Below are 14,057 nucleotides of genomic sequence, written 5' to 3'. Positions count from 1 at the left end.
GGTTTCACAGCAGATTCATTTGAAAACAAAAGAAAGCCAATAAAATTAGCAGTATCACTCCACCTGTTAGAGTTTTACTTCTTAGCATCTCAAAACTATGATGGGATCACGATGAAGCTATGATGACATCACAAAATTTGCAAATATGTAAACACCAGAGCAATAGGCTTCTTAATGAAAGCTATGGTCTTAGTCAATATCATTCACAGCAGGATATATCACATTAGTAGGGTTATATTTATTTACCTGGATGATTCTGCATCTCTTGCAATGAAAATTGTACATACTCATTGGCCGGTCTCTTCCCATCCAGCTGTCTAATGTATCTAACACCTGTAAAGTCTGATATTCTATTAGCCCCACTATAATAATCACTAATTAAGCAATGAATGTCACAAGGTCAAAAGAAATACAGAAAAAGGATGTCCCAAGATAGCTGTTTGCCTGGGACTTACCATCCTCAAGAGTAGTGGTGATGATTTCCTGAGAAGAAGGTCCTATTCCAGCCCGGTTACAAGCCTGGACTACCATGCCATACTGCGTGAATTTTTTCAGGTTATTCAGCGTATAAACTTCACTGTCCCCAGTGGTATCAATACTGATGATGTTAAACTGGAAATTGCCCCCTGCACTGTACTCCCGATAACCTATCTGGTATCCACGAATAATTCCATTTTGTAGGTGCTTCTTTGGAGCCTAAACAGAAAATGAAAGATTACACATTAAGTTCATGTCTCCTAAGTCAAGTTTGCCCTTAAAATTTTTGAAATATATACAAAGACAAAATTTTTCGCCTATCAAATGCAAATCTATTTCTAGGAAACAAATCAAGAATACTCCCTGCACAGGAAATAGTGACTTTTTACCATGATATAGAAATTTCAGGTGCAGTTTGTTCTAATTTGTGCATTCCTTTGCTAAAAGAAAGACCTTTAAATGGTTCATACACAGAAAAAGCTGATAAGGAGATATTCTTGAGTAATAAATTGAACTTATAATGTTTTGTTCTCTTATCAAGTGAATCAATCAAAGCTGAGTTGATAAGGGTATATTTGCATTACAGGGCTACCATTCACTACTAATTGTGTTTTTTGCCAGAAGCCCCTACCGTTCACTCACTAAATCTTTAGTAGGGCATTTATTGATCTGTTGAAGGCAGTCACATAAGTTTGTTCAGCTAGATGCATTAGGAAAATTTTACGCTGTGCTTTGAAATATGCTTCTGTTCATTCAGTGTGTAGTGTGGAAAGATGATTAGATAATGAATGCTGAAGGCAATAATGAATTGGAAAGCAGGGATATGCATACTGAATAGCTACTAAAACAAGGTGTACAATATCTGGCATTCAAGAATATGGACAGTACAAAATTGTTGGCCATAATTATGTACCATATTTCTCAGTCACGGTGCAAGATTCCCTGTACCTGACCAGTAGAAATCATTTCTTTACTCTGCAATATAAAATGTAGTCTAGAGTAAAACAAGGATTGGCAACACAGGGAAAAATCCTGTTATTGACAGAAATACCTATTAAAATTCCATTTCAATAGTATCGGACTAATTTCAATGTGATAACGTTCCTGTCTGATTTTCTGCGTGTATGAGGTATAATTAGTATAAACACTTTAAGACACAGTTTATAATCCATGACAAAACGCTCTTTCAAATCCTCCAAACCTCTTTCAAATTCCCACCAGGTGCCCATGAGCTCATCTGTTCCACTGACCCATGAAAAAGGTCTTTGTGACGCAGTTTATCAGCAATGAGTTAAACCGGCAGAGGCAGCAATTTCTGTTCTTACTATATCCCATTAAATCTACCGAGGAACACATTCTCAAGAAGAATACTCTTTTCTGCCACAGGACCTGTCTGTTTCATCGAGTTTATAGTCCACTGGACTAAAGTCTCACTGGAGCTAACAAAACCAGTGTGGGACTTGCCTTTCATCCACTATCAGCAAATTCTTTCTTTGGCAAAAGCCAGCACCCATATTTAAGATGTATCACTGGATGGATCTGACTGACTGAATTATCTCTTCAGGTGCTTTCTTTTTTCTCCCTCCTGCCTTCAGAAATGGAAACAAAACTTGAAGCAAGGATATAATTTCCACTGTACTACTTCAGCTCCTCTGCTACTAACAAGCTCTCTGCAAGCATGATGCTGTCTGTTGGGATGTAGGTGACCAAATTAGGAGATTCGGGTCTTGAGCATCTTGTAAGACACACTGCAAGGATTCGAACTGTGTTTTCGGAATCTAAGAGCATAATTGTTTCCTGTTCGAATATTTCTGTGTTTCATTGTCAAAAAAACCCCAACTTATTTAGAAACATGTAGGTCTTTTATTATCAAAACAGTTTGTTTGCAAGTGCGTTACCTATTCTGAAGAACTCCATGGCTTCATGATCTTTAAATGATTGCAACAGACTTTTTTTTTTAAGCTGGACTGTGGGGTGGAAACTGAGGTCAGATAATTATTTTTTTTTTTTATGTTCAGATATCTTCACAAGATAAAGCTCTTTCTTTCCATCTGAGAAGAAAATAACTTTATCACATTTCAATAATTAAATATTTCAGGGTGTATTGTTCCGCTAGTCGATAGATTTCAAATTCCTTCCTAGTTAAAGGCTGGAACATTCCCATGAGTTACCACAGGTGGCTTTTGCGTGGAAGTTGTTGTGACAAGCACACATTGCACATTGAAATCACAAGCAACGTGCATAGAAGACATACACCACATAATGTAATGCATTTATTGTTTTGTGAATGGCACACACTGCCTACTGCCACATACAGCACACATTACGATGCTGTACGTACATCCATTGTGTATCATAAGGCATGCACTGTATACCAAGAAAAAGAGAGCATTCACGTTGGACGTAATAGATTACAGAAGCGTATAGCACGTATATTGGAACACATATGTCATACTGTAAAACAGATGGAACATAACGATAAAACTGAATCATACATTTACTATGCATTGAAAGGTTCTCAGAGTAGGGCTATAGCCAGAATAGCCTCTTCACTGGGAATTCTGCAATTATGTATTTTCACATTTTGAATTGGAATAAAATGGCAAATCTTGCAGTTTTCATTAACATCTTTATAATTGGTTTAGGTCAAGGGAATTTTTTCTTTAAATAAGATATCAACATTTGACTTTTTTTTTCCCACTTTGAAACATTATACAATATAAAATAAGCTCAAAGTGACTTTAGAACAAAACATTGCAATGTTCTCCTCCATAAAAATTCAAACGTTCCTTGTTAGTACTATCTAAATGCTTCATTTTGGATTGTCTTTTACACAAATAAATCATATTTGATATATACGCTTTCTTGCGTATAGACACATTTTTTTGGGAGAAAATTCAGTGAAGCATCATTTGTCCATGACTACGTGTTCATGGGGAAAAATATCATTAACTTTGTCAGTAGTCATAGAACATTAAGAAAAAGTGAGTTTCAGTCCATGATCTTACTGCTTATCTCATAAAAACCAATATTTGTAAAATAGGGTATCAATGACTTTTGTAAAGTATAACATTTTATAGTAGTGTGCATGTATACATGCATAATGAGGAGAAGGAATATTTCCCATCCCTAAATTTAATGGGTTCGTTTACCTTGTAAAGTACTGCAAGAAAAAATAATTAATATTTTCATGCTCTCTTCTAAATGAGAATTTCTGTTTCATTCCCATTCTCTCTGCGCCATTTTAAACTAAGAAAAAATGCTGAGTATTATTTAAAAACTCAATCTAAAACCCAGTGTTCTATGTGGACACACAGAAAGGGGATTAAATAGATCACAGACCTATAAAACTTTGCTTAACTAGGATTTTCTAAAAGTGGACTAAGAGAAACTTTAAAGGAAGATTAATGACTGTAGCAAGCTGCAGAAATAGAACTTAATACAAGATGAAAGATAATTGATGTGTTATTCACTGCTCCTTTTGCTGTTATTGACACTGTCTGTATTTAAATGAGGTCTGCCAACTTTAAATATAACTATGGTTCTCAACACAATCCCTTTCATAATGTTGTCATAGATTTTCATGGCAAAAGCTCCACATGCCTCCAAAATAAAAAGGACCAGGTTATTACTGAGTTTATTTTCTTCCTTTTTTTTTTTGCCTCCATAACAATATAGGATTGATTTCATGGGGTATTTCTTTATTCTGAAGCATTTTGTATTGCACGATGCAATGGGTGCTTTCTGCACAGCAGTGCATTGTAAGGACCTACCCAAAAGTCAGGATGCAGCACGGGACTAAACTATCATATGTACGTGGGACCATCTTAAAGTACCTTTTTGAGTAACGGACTAAAACTGCCCTGGCCTGGAGACAACTGCAATAATTCAAGGGAAGTAAATGGCTCGCTCCTGGTTTGGAACTTCTTAATTAGGGGGACTTCTTAATCAGCTGTTACAAATTGTCATTCAGAAAGTAATTCTTCTAGTAAAAGTAGGACTACGCAAGCACTAAGCTTTCAGGAAGGCAGCTCAGTGACTTCACCTTTGTCTGCAAAGGCACTTTGAGGTCAAGGAAAACAATTAGGTTTCAGCTACGTCCAGCACCACAGAGAAACTTAGCACCCATCAGATGAGCTAACCTAGCAGCAGATAAAGCAATGACCGCAAATCAAGGCAAAGAGTTTTCAAGCTCAGCACACAGGGGCTTGACAGCACAAAGATCACAGTGAACAGAATTCCAGTGAAGTGCCAGTGGTGCCTTTTACTGTCCATCCTTTCATAGGCAGACCTCCAGAGTTTCTACTGCCTGCACAACAGCACCTCATGGGGTCTTGTGGTACGATGGGGCCATAGGCTACCTCTGGCTGGAGCCAGCAGCACCTTCCTAGCACTTTGCTAGAGGACACTGCTATAGTGCCTCTCATGCTGCTTGACCACATCAGATACTGCTGGTTGGTCAATAAATTAAAAGATTTAACAGATTTAACAGAGACTGGGCCTACAGGAATAATATCTTGAAGGTTCACAGGAGACTGGGTGCGCAGTCTGACAGCGCAGTCCACAGCAAACTCCAAATGTCTAGCCAGCATCTGCACAGCGCGTGGCACCAGGTTCACGTGGTGGTGCACAGTTCTGGGAGCATGGACCCACCTTTCCTGATCTGGATATATGCTGCATGGGTACAGGCAGGCATTTCCAAGGTCACAGGTAGCTCCCAACTTAAGCTCGCTCCAATTGTGAAAACCAATCTCTACACTCAGCTCATGAGACTTTCCAGGGCAATGGAGTATATACTCAATACATAGCTAGTTTCTGTGATTTTTTTGTTACATTAGATACTGATCATTAATCGATAAGTATTTACAAATCAAATTCCAGACATGTTCTGGAGAATAAAACTCCAGCTGCTCATCTGATACGCTTCTACTCCCCAGGCAACACCTAGAGATCAGGACACTAAGTTGCACTTGAAGTGTTCTGGAAGTATAAATTGAACCATATTTTAGTCAATGTTATTGAAATGAAGGTGTGGGAATTTTGTTTGTCCTGTAGCTGCCTGCACACATCTGCATCTATAAAATTTAATGGCAAATCTTCAGAATCACAAATGGCAGCTATAAACTCCAGCAGTGAACCAATGCTGCCTGTCTTCTCTTGTTGCTTTTGAAAATATCCCCCAAAGTGAACTTTAAAAAAGCAAGCAAAGCCTTTCAATCTGCCTACCCACACATCCATAAAAACAAGTTCATGCGTAGAAGCTTAGAGGTTATAGTTGACTAGATCTGATGGCAGTCACACTTCTTGAGTGCTCTAAAATGAAACAACCCATTAAGCATTTATTTGAGTTGTTGAGAATCGCTGTATACTCTGCATTGCTTCGATAGCTGCTTTCCTTGCTCTACTGACTGTATGTTGCATTTAAATCCATGCTTCATGTATGCCTTTGACAAGTACCTTGTTGTGTTTCACTTCAACCACCAGGTAAGCCTGTGGCTAGTGACCACATGCCTTTTGTTTTTGGAAACCATTTGATGAAAACCAACACTGATGAAAGTTTAAGATGTGTACGAGATCCAAGAATTGGCACTGTATTTGTGACCTGTGCATCAGAATTCTGATAAAGACTACTGATTTTGAAGCTTAATACTGAAATGTCTCAGTGAAACAGAATTTTTAATGCACCATTTTTAAAACACCATTGAAATACTCAAAAAACCTTGTCAGCTGAGGTCTCTCTGTACTAGTTGGACATATCAGTAGTTATATGTCCATCTGCACTGTATGGAGACTGTGCACTGTAGAAACCTGTCTTTTCAGGAACCAACTCAAAACTAACACAGGATTGTGCTAGCTATTTATTTTATAAATAAATAAAAAATGAATAAGCAGTCTACAGTTATTTATATGGTTAACAAGCAGCATCTCACTTATTATCCTGACTTTCTGGATGTTCCATATCATAGGGCAAAACACACATTATACACATTTGCAGGAGTAATTAACATCACTATAGAGATTAATGACTATTATGCTACTATCCTACTCCAGTACTTAATACTACATTTTTCAGAATCTTAAGTATATGGAATTATCAATACAATTTGGAAACTGCCATGCATATTGAGATTACGCTACTGCAATTATATAGCTTTATCCTGTCCACTACAATGTACAAGTAATATATAGCACAAAACCATTTAAAACATGGTTTAAGTACCTCTGATATCATACCAAAAGTATTTAAAACATTCTGTGGTTGCCAAAAGACTGGGAAAAATCTAGAAAAAATGAATTGAGTCACAAGAGATGCCAGATTTTTAAATAATATCCATTGCTGATATTTTTTAATCAATTGCTCTGATTCATCAATTCTCATAGGCTGTACTGAGACATTATATTGCTCTCTCTGTGCAGACATGCCTTCAGTAAGGCTTTGTTCCAAAGTCCATTTCAATGGGAAAAAAATCCCACTGCCTCTAATGGTTTGGGGAAATTTTCCCCCAAACCACAGTGAAATTATGTGAGTGCTCATTTTCCAAGCACATAGTCTTATCTCTGACAACAGCTCACGAAGAAAGTAGGAAATGTTATTGCCATCAGTACAGGTAAGCAGCAGCTGCTGCTATTACTTTCCAATGGAAGGTTCTTTCTTTGCATAATGCATCAGTCTTAATGGCCAATATAAAATTTGTCGGCAAAGGTACCTGCAAGGTCTTTCCCAAATAAAGTAACTGATCCACCGTTGTTATAATATTCCCATCAATGGAACCTATTTGAATGCACCAAAATACTTCTAGAGGCTATATTCTTGGCTGCGTGTATTTACCTTCCAGGTGACCCGAATGCTTTGTGAAGATATAGGCTCAAGTTGGACATCCTGAGGTGGACCATCGGGAGCTGCAAAGAGAGAAGAGAGATGGATCAAAAACTGGTCCTCACAGCACACAGCATTCAGCGCTTCACATGGCATGTCAACAATTTAACACACCAGCAACCCAAAGATTTGGACAGAGTCAATGTCATACGGAAAACTGAAGATACCACTTCATCAAACAAAACCAGAGCCTAGGATCTTCCTTATTTGGATGTCAGCCCTGGCCAACAGTGAAATACAACACATGTCAAAACACAGCAACCTGGCAAATAAAATAAGAATGAATAATAGTGACTTTTCTTGTTTAGTGATACACTCACAATGCTGTTTCTGTTTGTAAATAGGCAAGACATATTTTCAGCAGTCAGAACCCTGCAGGTGATAGAAAGGCAGCAAAACTCATTTGAAAGCAGGCGAGCAGGAGCTCCTCAGCTGGCCCTCATGATGTCACAGACTTTCCAGTGGGATCTCCTTTGATCACTAGAGACTGAGCACATTCAGTCAAATATCAAATATTTTACACACAAAAACCTGTACACTTTACCCTCTCCCCCTCCCCAGTGTAAGTATCCCAGCCTGGAAACCAGGCAAGAAATAACTGCCGGATAGAAAATACATGCTGCAGCTCCTGCCTGAGTCAGGAGGAGTTTCATTTACTATTGATAGGCTGCCAAGGGCGCACATGATGCTTTAAAGGCAAACAAAAAAAGAAGGCCCTGAGCCTAGGGGATCCTACTTGTCAGCTGGGCAGATACAAAGCAGATAAAGAATTGGCTGGGATTGAAGGAAGAGGTGTGAAGTAAATTGCTTGCTCAGCAAGGTAAATCATTGTGAAAGAAAGATCTGAAGAAAGGAATGGAGTAATCTCAAGCTGCTGTAGAGGGTTCCCTTGATACAGAATATGGCCTCAGTAAAAGGTATTAAATTAAGTTTAATTGCGTGACAAAGGAAGTAAAGCAATAAAAAGGGTGAGATGGGGCTGTTAGAGGTGGAGCAGCAGTAAATGACAGCTGCAGTGAAAGGAACCAGAACATTTTGCTTTAACTGATAAAAGCAGAGAGAATGAGAATACAGCCTAGAATATGTTTAAGTTATTAAATATGCCCTATTCTGGGCCATTCTTGACTGTCCTTCACATGGGAAATTTCCAAAGGTTGAAAGAACTTTATTTCCATTCCCTTTGCATTAATGTACAGGAAGGAGAAGAGGAAAAAGTCCGCTGGCAAAAATGAAGTCTCTATGAATTTTTTAAAGCCTTTCCTTGATTCTGTCCCGCTGTTAACAAACATGAATACCATTTGTCCAGGTACATTATAATGTAATGGAATTTGAGCAAAGCATTTGATCCTAAAAATGGGTTTCAAAACGTGCTCCTTAAATTCTTAACTTTTCCTTGAAAGACTTCAACATTTTTTACAGAATCAAGTAGCTAACTGTTCCCAGCATACCATGGTGATACGCTAATTAAGAAGTAATTTATTTTATGTACTTTATCTCATATGGAGATTGTGACAAAGACATAAAGAAAACCCAGATATCCCAACTTCCTCTATTGATTTTAAACTGCAGCCATAATGCTTTTTTTTTTTTTTCTGACAAGTGTTAGTGCAAGTGTGTACTTGCAGTCTGTTTGCCAATACAGGAGATAATTGTGGTTGTATGGAGGGAAAGAATTGGTCTCTAAGCTTTGAAATCATGCCATTCTTGACTATCCTTTTGCCACAGAGACCATTTACAGTGTTCTTTCTAGTAGCTAGTGCTGGCCAACTCAGGTCACTGTAATATGTGATACGCAATCTGTGCCCCCTTGCCAATAGCATGGTTTGAGGTGTTCAGTTTTTATATTGTCTTCCTTGAACCTTTATTTTGCTCCCTTCTCATTACCTTCTCTCTCATTTCCTGCACCCATGCTGTTCTCCCTTTCCTATTGTAAACGCAGAGAACAGAAGTAAACAGTGATCAAAAAACGACGCTCTTGTACATTGCACACCATCTGAAATCAAACCCCAGGAGGCAAACATCACATACTCTGCCTAAGCCTGACCTCCTCTCTTCCAATTTTTCCCTAGGTAGATCAGTGACTTCTGAATACAATTCCACACTGCTGATCTTTTTCTCCAAATAGATGGCTCATTAAAAGACAACAACAAAAGGATCAATTATTCTGAAACTTGGTTACAAAGAGCTGAATAAAATGTGATGTTAAGGTTCCACCCTGGTCATGGGAAAGCTGGGTTTTATATTTCAAGGCTACCTGCTGATCCTGACAACTTAAATATCAGCCAGGAAAACCTCCGCAAGTAAGAAATATTCCAAGCATGGGTGGATAAAAGAGAAAGAGAGAGTAGATCCAAGAATCACCCGTCTACCGTGAGGTATATGCACAATGAAGGTTGGGCATTTTGGGGACACAGATGATGCTGACCAGAAGAATGGCTAGACTGTTTTCTCTAGGCATTCCACATTTTCATTGAACAAAGGGAGAGAAAACCCCTGGTCAAATGACAAATATTTTGCAAACAAACAATTCACCATTGATAAAGATGTTCACTGAAGGCTAATAGAAATGTGAATACTCTTCACTCCTTTCCTTCCACTAGGATCAAAAAGATACATGATAAAAAAAGAAATCTAGCTCATGTCTCCTGTTTACTCTGCTTTGTGTTGTGAACGCTTGTGTCCTGTTCTTATTCAGAACCAAAAACAAGGGGTATATTTTCACTGTAGTAAATTCACCCACTGAGAAAATGAGTGGGAATTACACACTTGTATTCACATAAGCTGAACTGAAAATTGGTCACCGAGTGTTTAAAGTCTAGACCAACATGAATCTTGAAAAAGAAGTAGGGTTTCCACTACCAGGACACTGTCACCCAGTTACTTGCATTATGGTTTTCATCTCAAAATCCCCAAAGAGTGAAGCATTACTGACTTAACACAAGATAGCCAGAAAAATAAAATTAGCAAGATAAAAATATGTTTTCAAATACAAATGAGCAAGCTCCTGTCTGGTACAGACTTTTCAGAGTAACTCCACACAGTTTCAGTGGACTAAGGGTGTTGGAGTTGCTTGGATTACTCTCAACTGTACACCTTTGTACATTGTATATAATTGCAATGTATACCTGGCAGAAGTATTTATGGCCATTCAGCATTTTCATTCCTAATTGCTGAAATAGAGAGGCATAGCCCTCCACTTTTCACCCATAAGTCTTTTTCACTGTCACCTCTAACAGTAGGCCTTGGGACATCGTAGGATGCGCAAGGTTGTGCTGTCCTTATTCATATGCCACTTCTGCTAGCCCTGAGAAATAAAAATAAGATGGCACTTGAAGGCAGCAATTTGAGTGCACAAAAGAGTGGCTCCAGCCATCAAACTGAAAATGCCCACATAGCAGAAACCTGTAGTGATGTAGAATACATGGAAACAAAGAACAGGGGGATTACACTAACTAATGACAGCCAAGGGACTTGTACAGTAATCAGAAAACTAAATGGTGGGTGGGGTAGCAGATGGAATACCAAAGGAAGATAAGATTCATGTAGATCAATGTTCTCAAATGGAGGTAGCTTAAATTAGTTACCTATACTAATACCTGATCATCTAAGGAAAGCCACAAGACCCATAGGGGAGGAACCACCACTAAAAATAGCACATTGTTGATTGAGTTGCCTAACTGTAGATACAGGCATTGCATTTCCAGTACCCCAGGCTGAAAATTTGGAGCACAATGTCTTCTTTGACCACTAGATGCCACTGAACGGCTTTAATTGCAGGCTTGCACAATGAAGTTGCAAAAGTCACAGTGTTTTATGGAAACAATTCAGTATTTCTTTCGTTGCAGCTGCAGCAACATAAGCAGCATTTCAAGTAAAGATTCCTCACGTCAAAGAGCAATAATTCCCAGCACAATTTAGATGCTACAAAACCAGAGCGTACCTGCTTCATCAGTAGTGATGGTGAGCTCATTGCTGGCCTCACTCTTGCCTATGCGATTCTTGGCGTACATGCGAATGTTGTAAGTTGAGGAAGGGTGGAGGTCAATGATAGTGGCTTGGTTTAGCTGAGGGGAAACGTCTTTGGTTCTCTGAACAGAATCCCAAGAGTCTATTTAATCAGACATTAAAATAAAACAGAAAAATAAAAGATGATGTTAATGTCACTATCACAAGCATGCAGTTAAATCATCTCATAGCATGGAATACTGCCATTGCTGAATTAACCCACATAAAGCCTCACTCAGAGAGAAGGTTGGTTGTGCTCCAAAAAGGGGGGAAAGGGAGTTAATAAACAGGAATGGAGGGCTCTTAGACTAGCAGAGATCAAACAGAAAGTTTCTTCTCAAACTCCAGGAACTCAGCATCCTCCAGGACTGATGCTATTGCTCTGACTCACATTAGGTTACAGGAGCAGTTTAGTACAAGGGGAACGTAGAACCCCCTTAGCTGTTTGCATATATCTGTAAAAGGAGTCGTACATTGTTATTAGTCATGCTTACTATTCATCTGCCTGTTATGTTTTTCATAAATTCTCCAGCCATAAAATAGGAAAAAGGATGAAAACTGGCTAAACACAGTAACCCCTCCTTTTCATCCAAGCGTTCAATTGCTGCAAACAAAATAATAGAATCTATCTGTTTAAAGCATCTTGATGTCTTTTATGAGTTGCCATCCTTCATTTCTTTCTTACTGCAGGCGATGTTCCTCCTTTAACTCTGCAGCATCCTATGAGGGATGTCACTGAAGGCTCTACAGGAGTGTTTTACAGTGTGGGTCACTGTAGGCAGGATCGCGGAAGGCTCGGCTGATAAGAAAGACTAGTTTAAAAATAGAAAGCTCACTCAGATACAAAATATTCGCACATACTGTGTAAATTCTTTTATATGAGCTTGCTAAAGACGCATAAGTTGTCACAATGCGATCTGCAGCTTGGCTGGGTACAGGGCCTGTTTGCTTGTCTGCGGGGCTTCTTTTACCCAGAGAAACATTTAGGAATTAGACATTTAAGTGCCAACCAAATTCTCTTGAATATATTTTTCTTTGGTAACTGAGTGTGTCACAGCTTTCTATGTAGGATGCTTTCAGAAACTCTAGTTTCTGAAGTTATCTGTACGCAGCGCAGCTGCAACTTGCTTTTAGTTTGCCATAACTTCACCGAATTTCTTAAACTTTACAGAATTTTAACCAGCAGTTAAAATTGAGTTACGCTCAATTGTGTTAAATGCTATACAAGCACAGAAGGAGACTCTCTCTGTTCCAGTGTACCATGCCAACAGGAATTTTAAAAAAATACCTGCTTGGTATCGAGAATGTGTTAAATTTCACCTGATGAGGATAATAATTTCTTTTAATATAGTGCATATATTATCAAATTGCTTAAGCTTTTACTTGATTGTTTGAAATACTGACCTCTTAACTGCTGAAATAAAATAAACAAATTTGAAAAATTCTTGTGACTCTCAGTAGATTGAGTAATGACATACCGTGGAGGAAGAGAGAGATGAAAACTCAAAGTATTCTGTATTTCTAAATGTAGGTTTCCAGTGTTTAGTTATGATTAATGCATGGACTTCAGGAGTTTATTTTGATACAGGCATCCCCTTTTTGAATGGGAAAACAAACCAGCAAAAGCAACCCCTCCAAACCAACTCAGTCCAGAGACAAATTAATCAATTTTTCTCCGAAACTGTTTCTAGTTTTGAAAAAATTGAGTCTTCTTCTGGCAAACTCCAGAAATATTTGCTCGCATCCACATGGTAAGTAATTGAGTGAGGTATTAAGGTTGACTATTGGCTCTTCTGGTTTTTATTGTTCTTCCAGAAAGGCCTAAAATCTGCTTACATAGAAAGACTGAAAAAGCACAGAAAACAAGCAGCAATGGGCTACCAAAAAAAAAAAAAAAGTTAAAAGAAAGAGTATAATTTTTAACATATTGTTTATTCTACTTATAAAACGTTACACCCAGGCACTTCTCAGTGTTATATAAAATGCACGCTGACACAATGACCTCTGAAAAATCTATGGGTTTATGAAAACCAGCAGCTTTCCACCCGTTCCTAAAACAAAGGCTGAAGCTTTGGGATTGCTCCGCCGAAGACAATTCGGGCCCGTTTGCTCTTCGAGGCCGATTTCGGGGAGGCGGCTGCCCGCTCCCAGGCCCGGGCCGGCGCTGCCACCCTGTGGCCACTACCGGTACTGCACCCATCTGCCCGGCACGGGCGCTCCCTTGGCAGGTTTTGGGGGCGAACCCCCCCGGTCTGGCAGGGCATCTGCGTCCTGAAGGGTGCTCTGTTCACACGTGAGCACATGAAAGCGCGAAGCACAGCCCTGTCCCTTCAGATAAGGACTTAAGCGGAACTGATGGTCAGTTTGCCCCTCAGCTTTCCCTAATGGCATCAAAAATAAAAACGGTAAGGAGAAAGGCACAAAGAAAGACCCACATACCCGTTCCTGTCTTCAAACCTTCTTGTACACCTTCGATGGAAAAGTCTGATGGCTGCACATCGATGGTTTCAATGAAGGGCCAGGTCTGAGTGTCACGGGTACATCTCTGTACAGACAGGCACTGTATCTGAAACAGCCTGAACTGCTGACCTACTCACATTGCTCCTGCATGGCAACTGGACCCTACAGATGCCACCTGCCGATGTGACAGGCAACTCCATGCTCCTTCGAGAGGGTAACTAATCTGCCTTTTTTGTCT

The 14,057-nt window shown here is 39.1% G+C and overlaps 1 protein-coding gene across 2 annotated transcripts in view; it reads right to left on the bottom strand.

The window, feature by feature from the left end:
• The window catches only part of DSCAM (DS cell adhesion molecule), a 390,238-nt gene that overhangs the window by 89,632 nt on the left and 286,549 nt on the right, over positions 1 to 14,057 (bottom strand). For both annotated transcript variants that reach the window (XM_054212353.1, XM_054212345.1), the window contains exons 14-16: positions 11,295 to 11,462; positions 7,307 to 7,377; positions 456 to 696 (exon numbers count right to left, since the gene is read on the bottom strand). In XM_054212353.1, the coding sequence (XP_054068328.1) occupies positions 456 to 696; positions 7,307 to 7,377; positions 11,295 to 11,462 (480 nt within the window). The remainder of the gene's footprint in view (positions 1 to 455; positions 697 to 7,306; positions 7,378 to 11,294; positions 11,463 to 14,057) is intronic.

This window comes from Rissa tridactyla, chromosome 1 (assembly GCF_028500815.1).
Source record: "Rissa tridactyla isolate bRisTri1 chromosome 1, bRisTri1.patW.cur.20221130, whole genome shotgun sequence".
Taxonomy (NCBI): Eukaryota; Metazoa; Chordata; class Aves; order Charadriiformes; family Laridae; genus Rissa; species Rissa tridactyla.
Note: the sequence above shows the minus strand (reverse complement) of the source record. Positions and strands in the feature narration are given on the sequence as shown.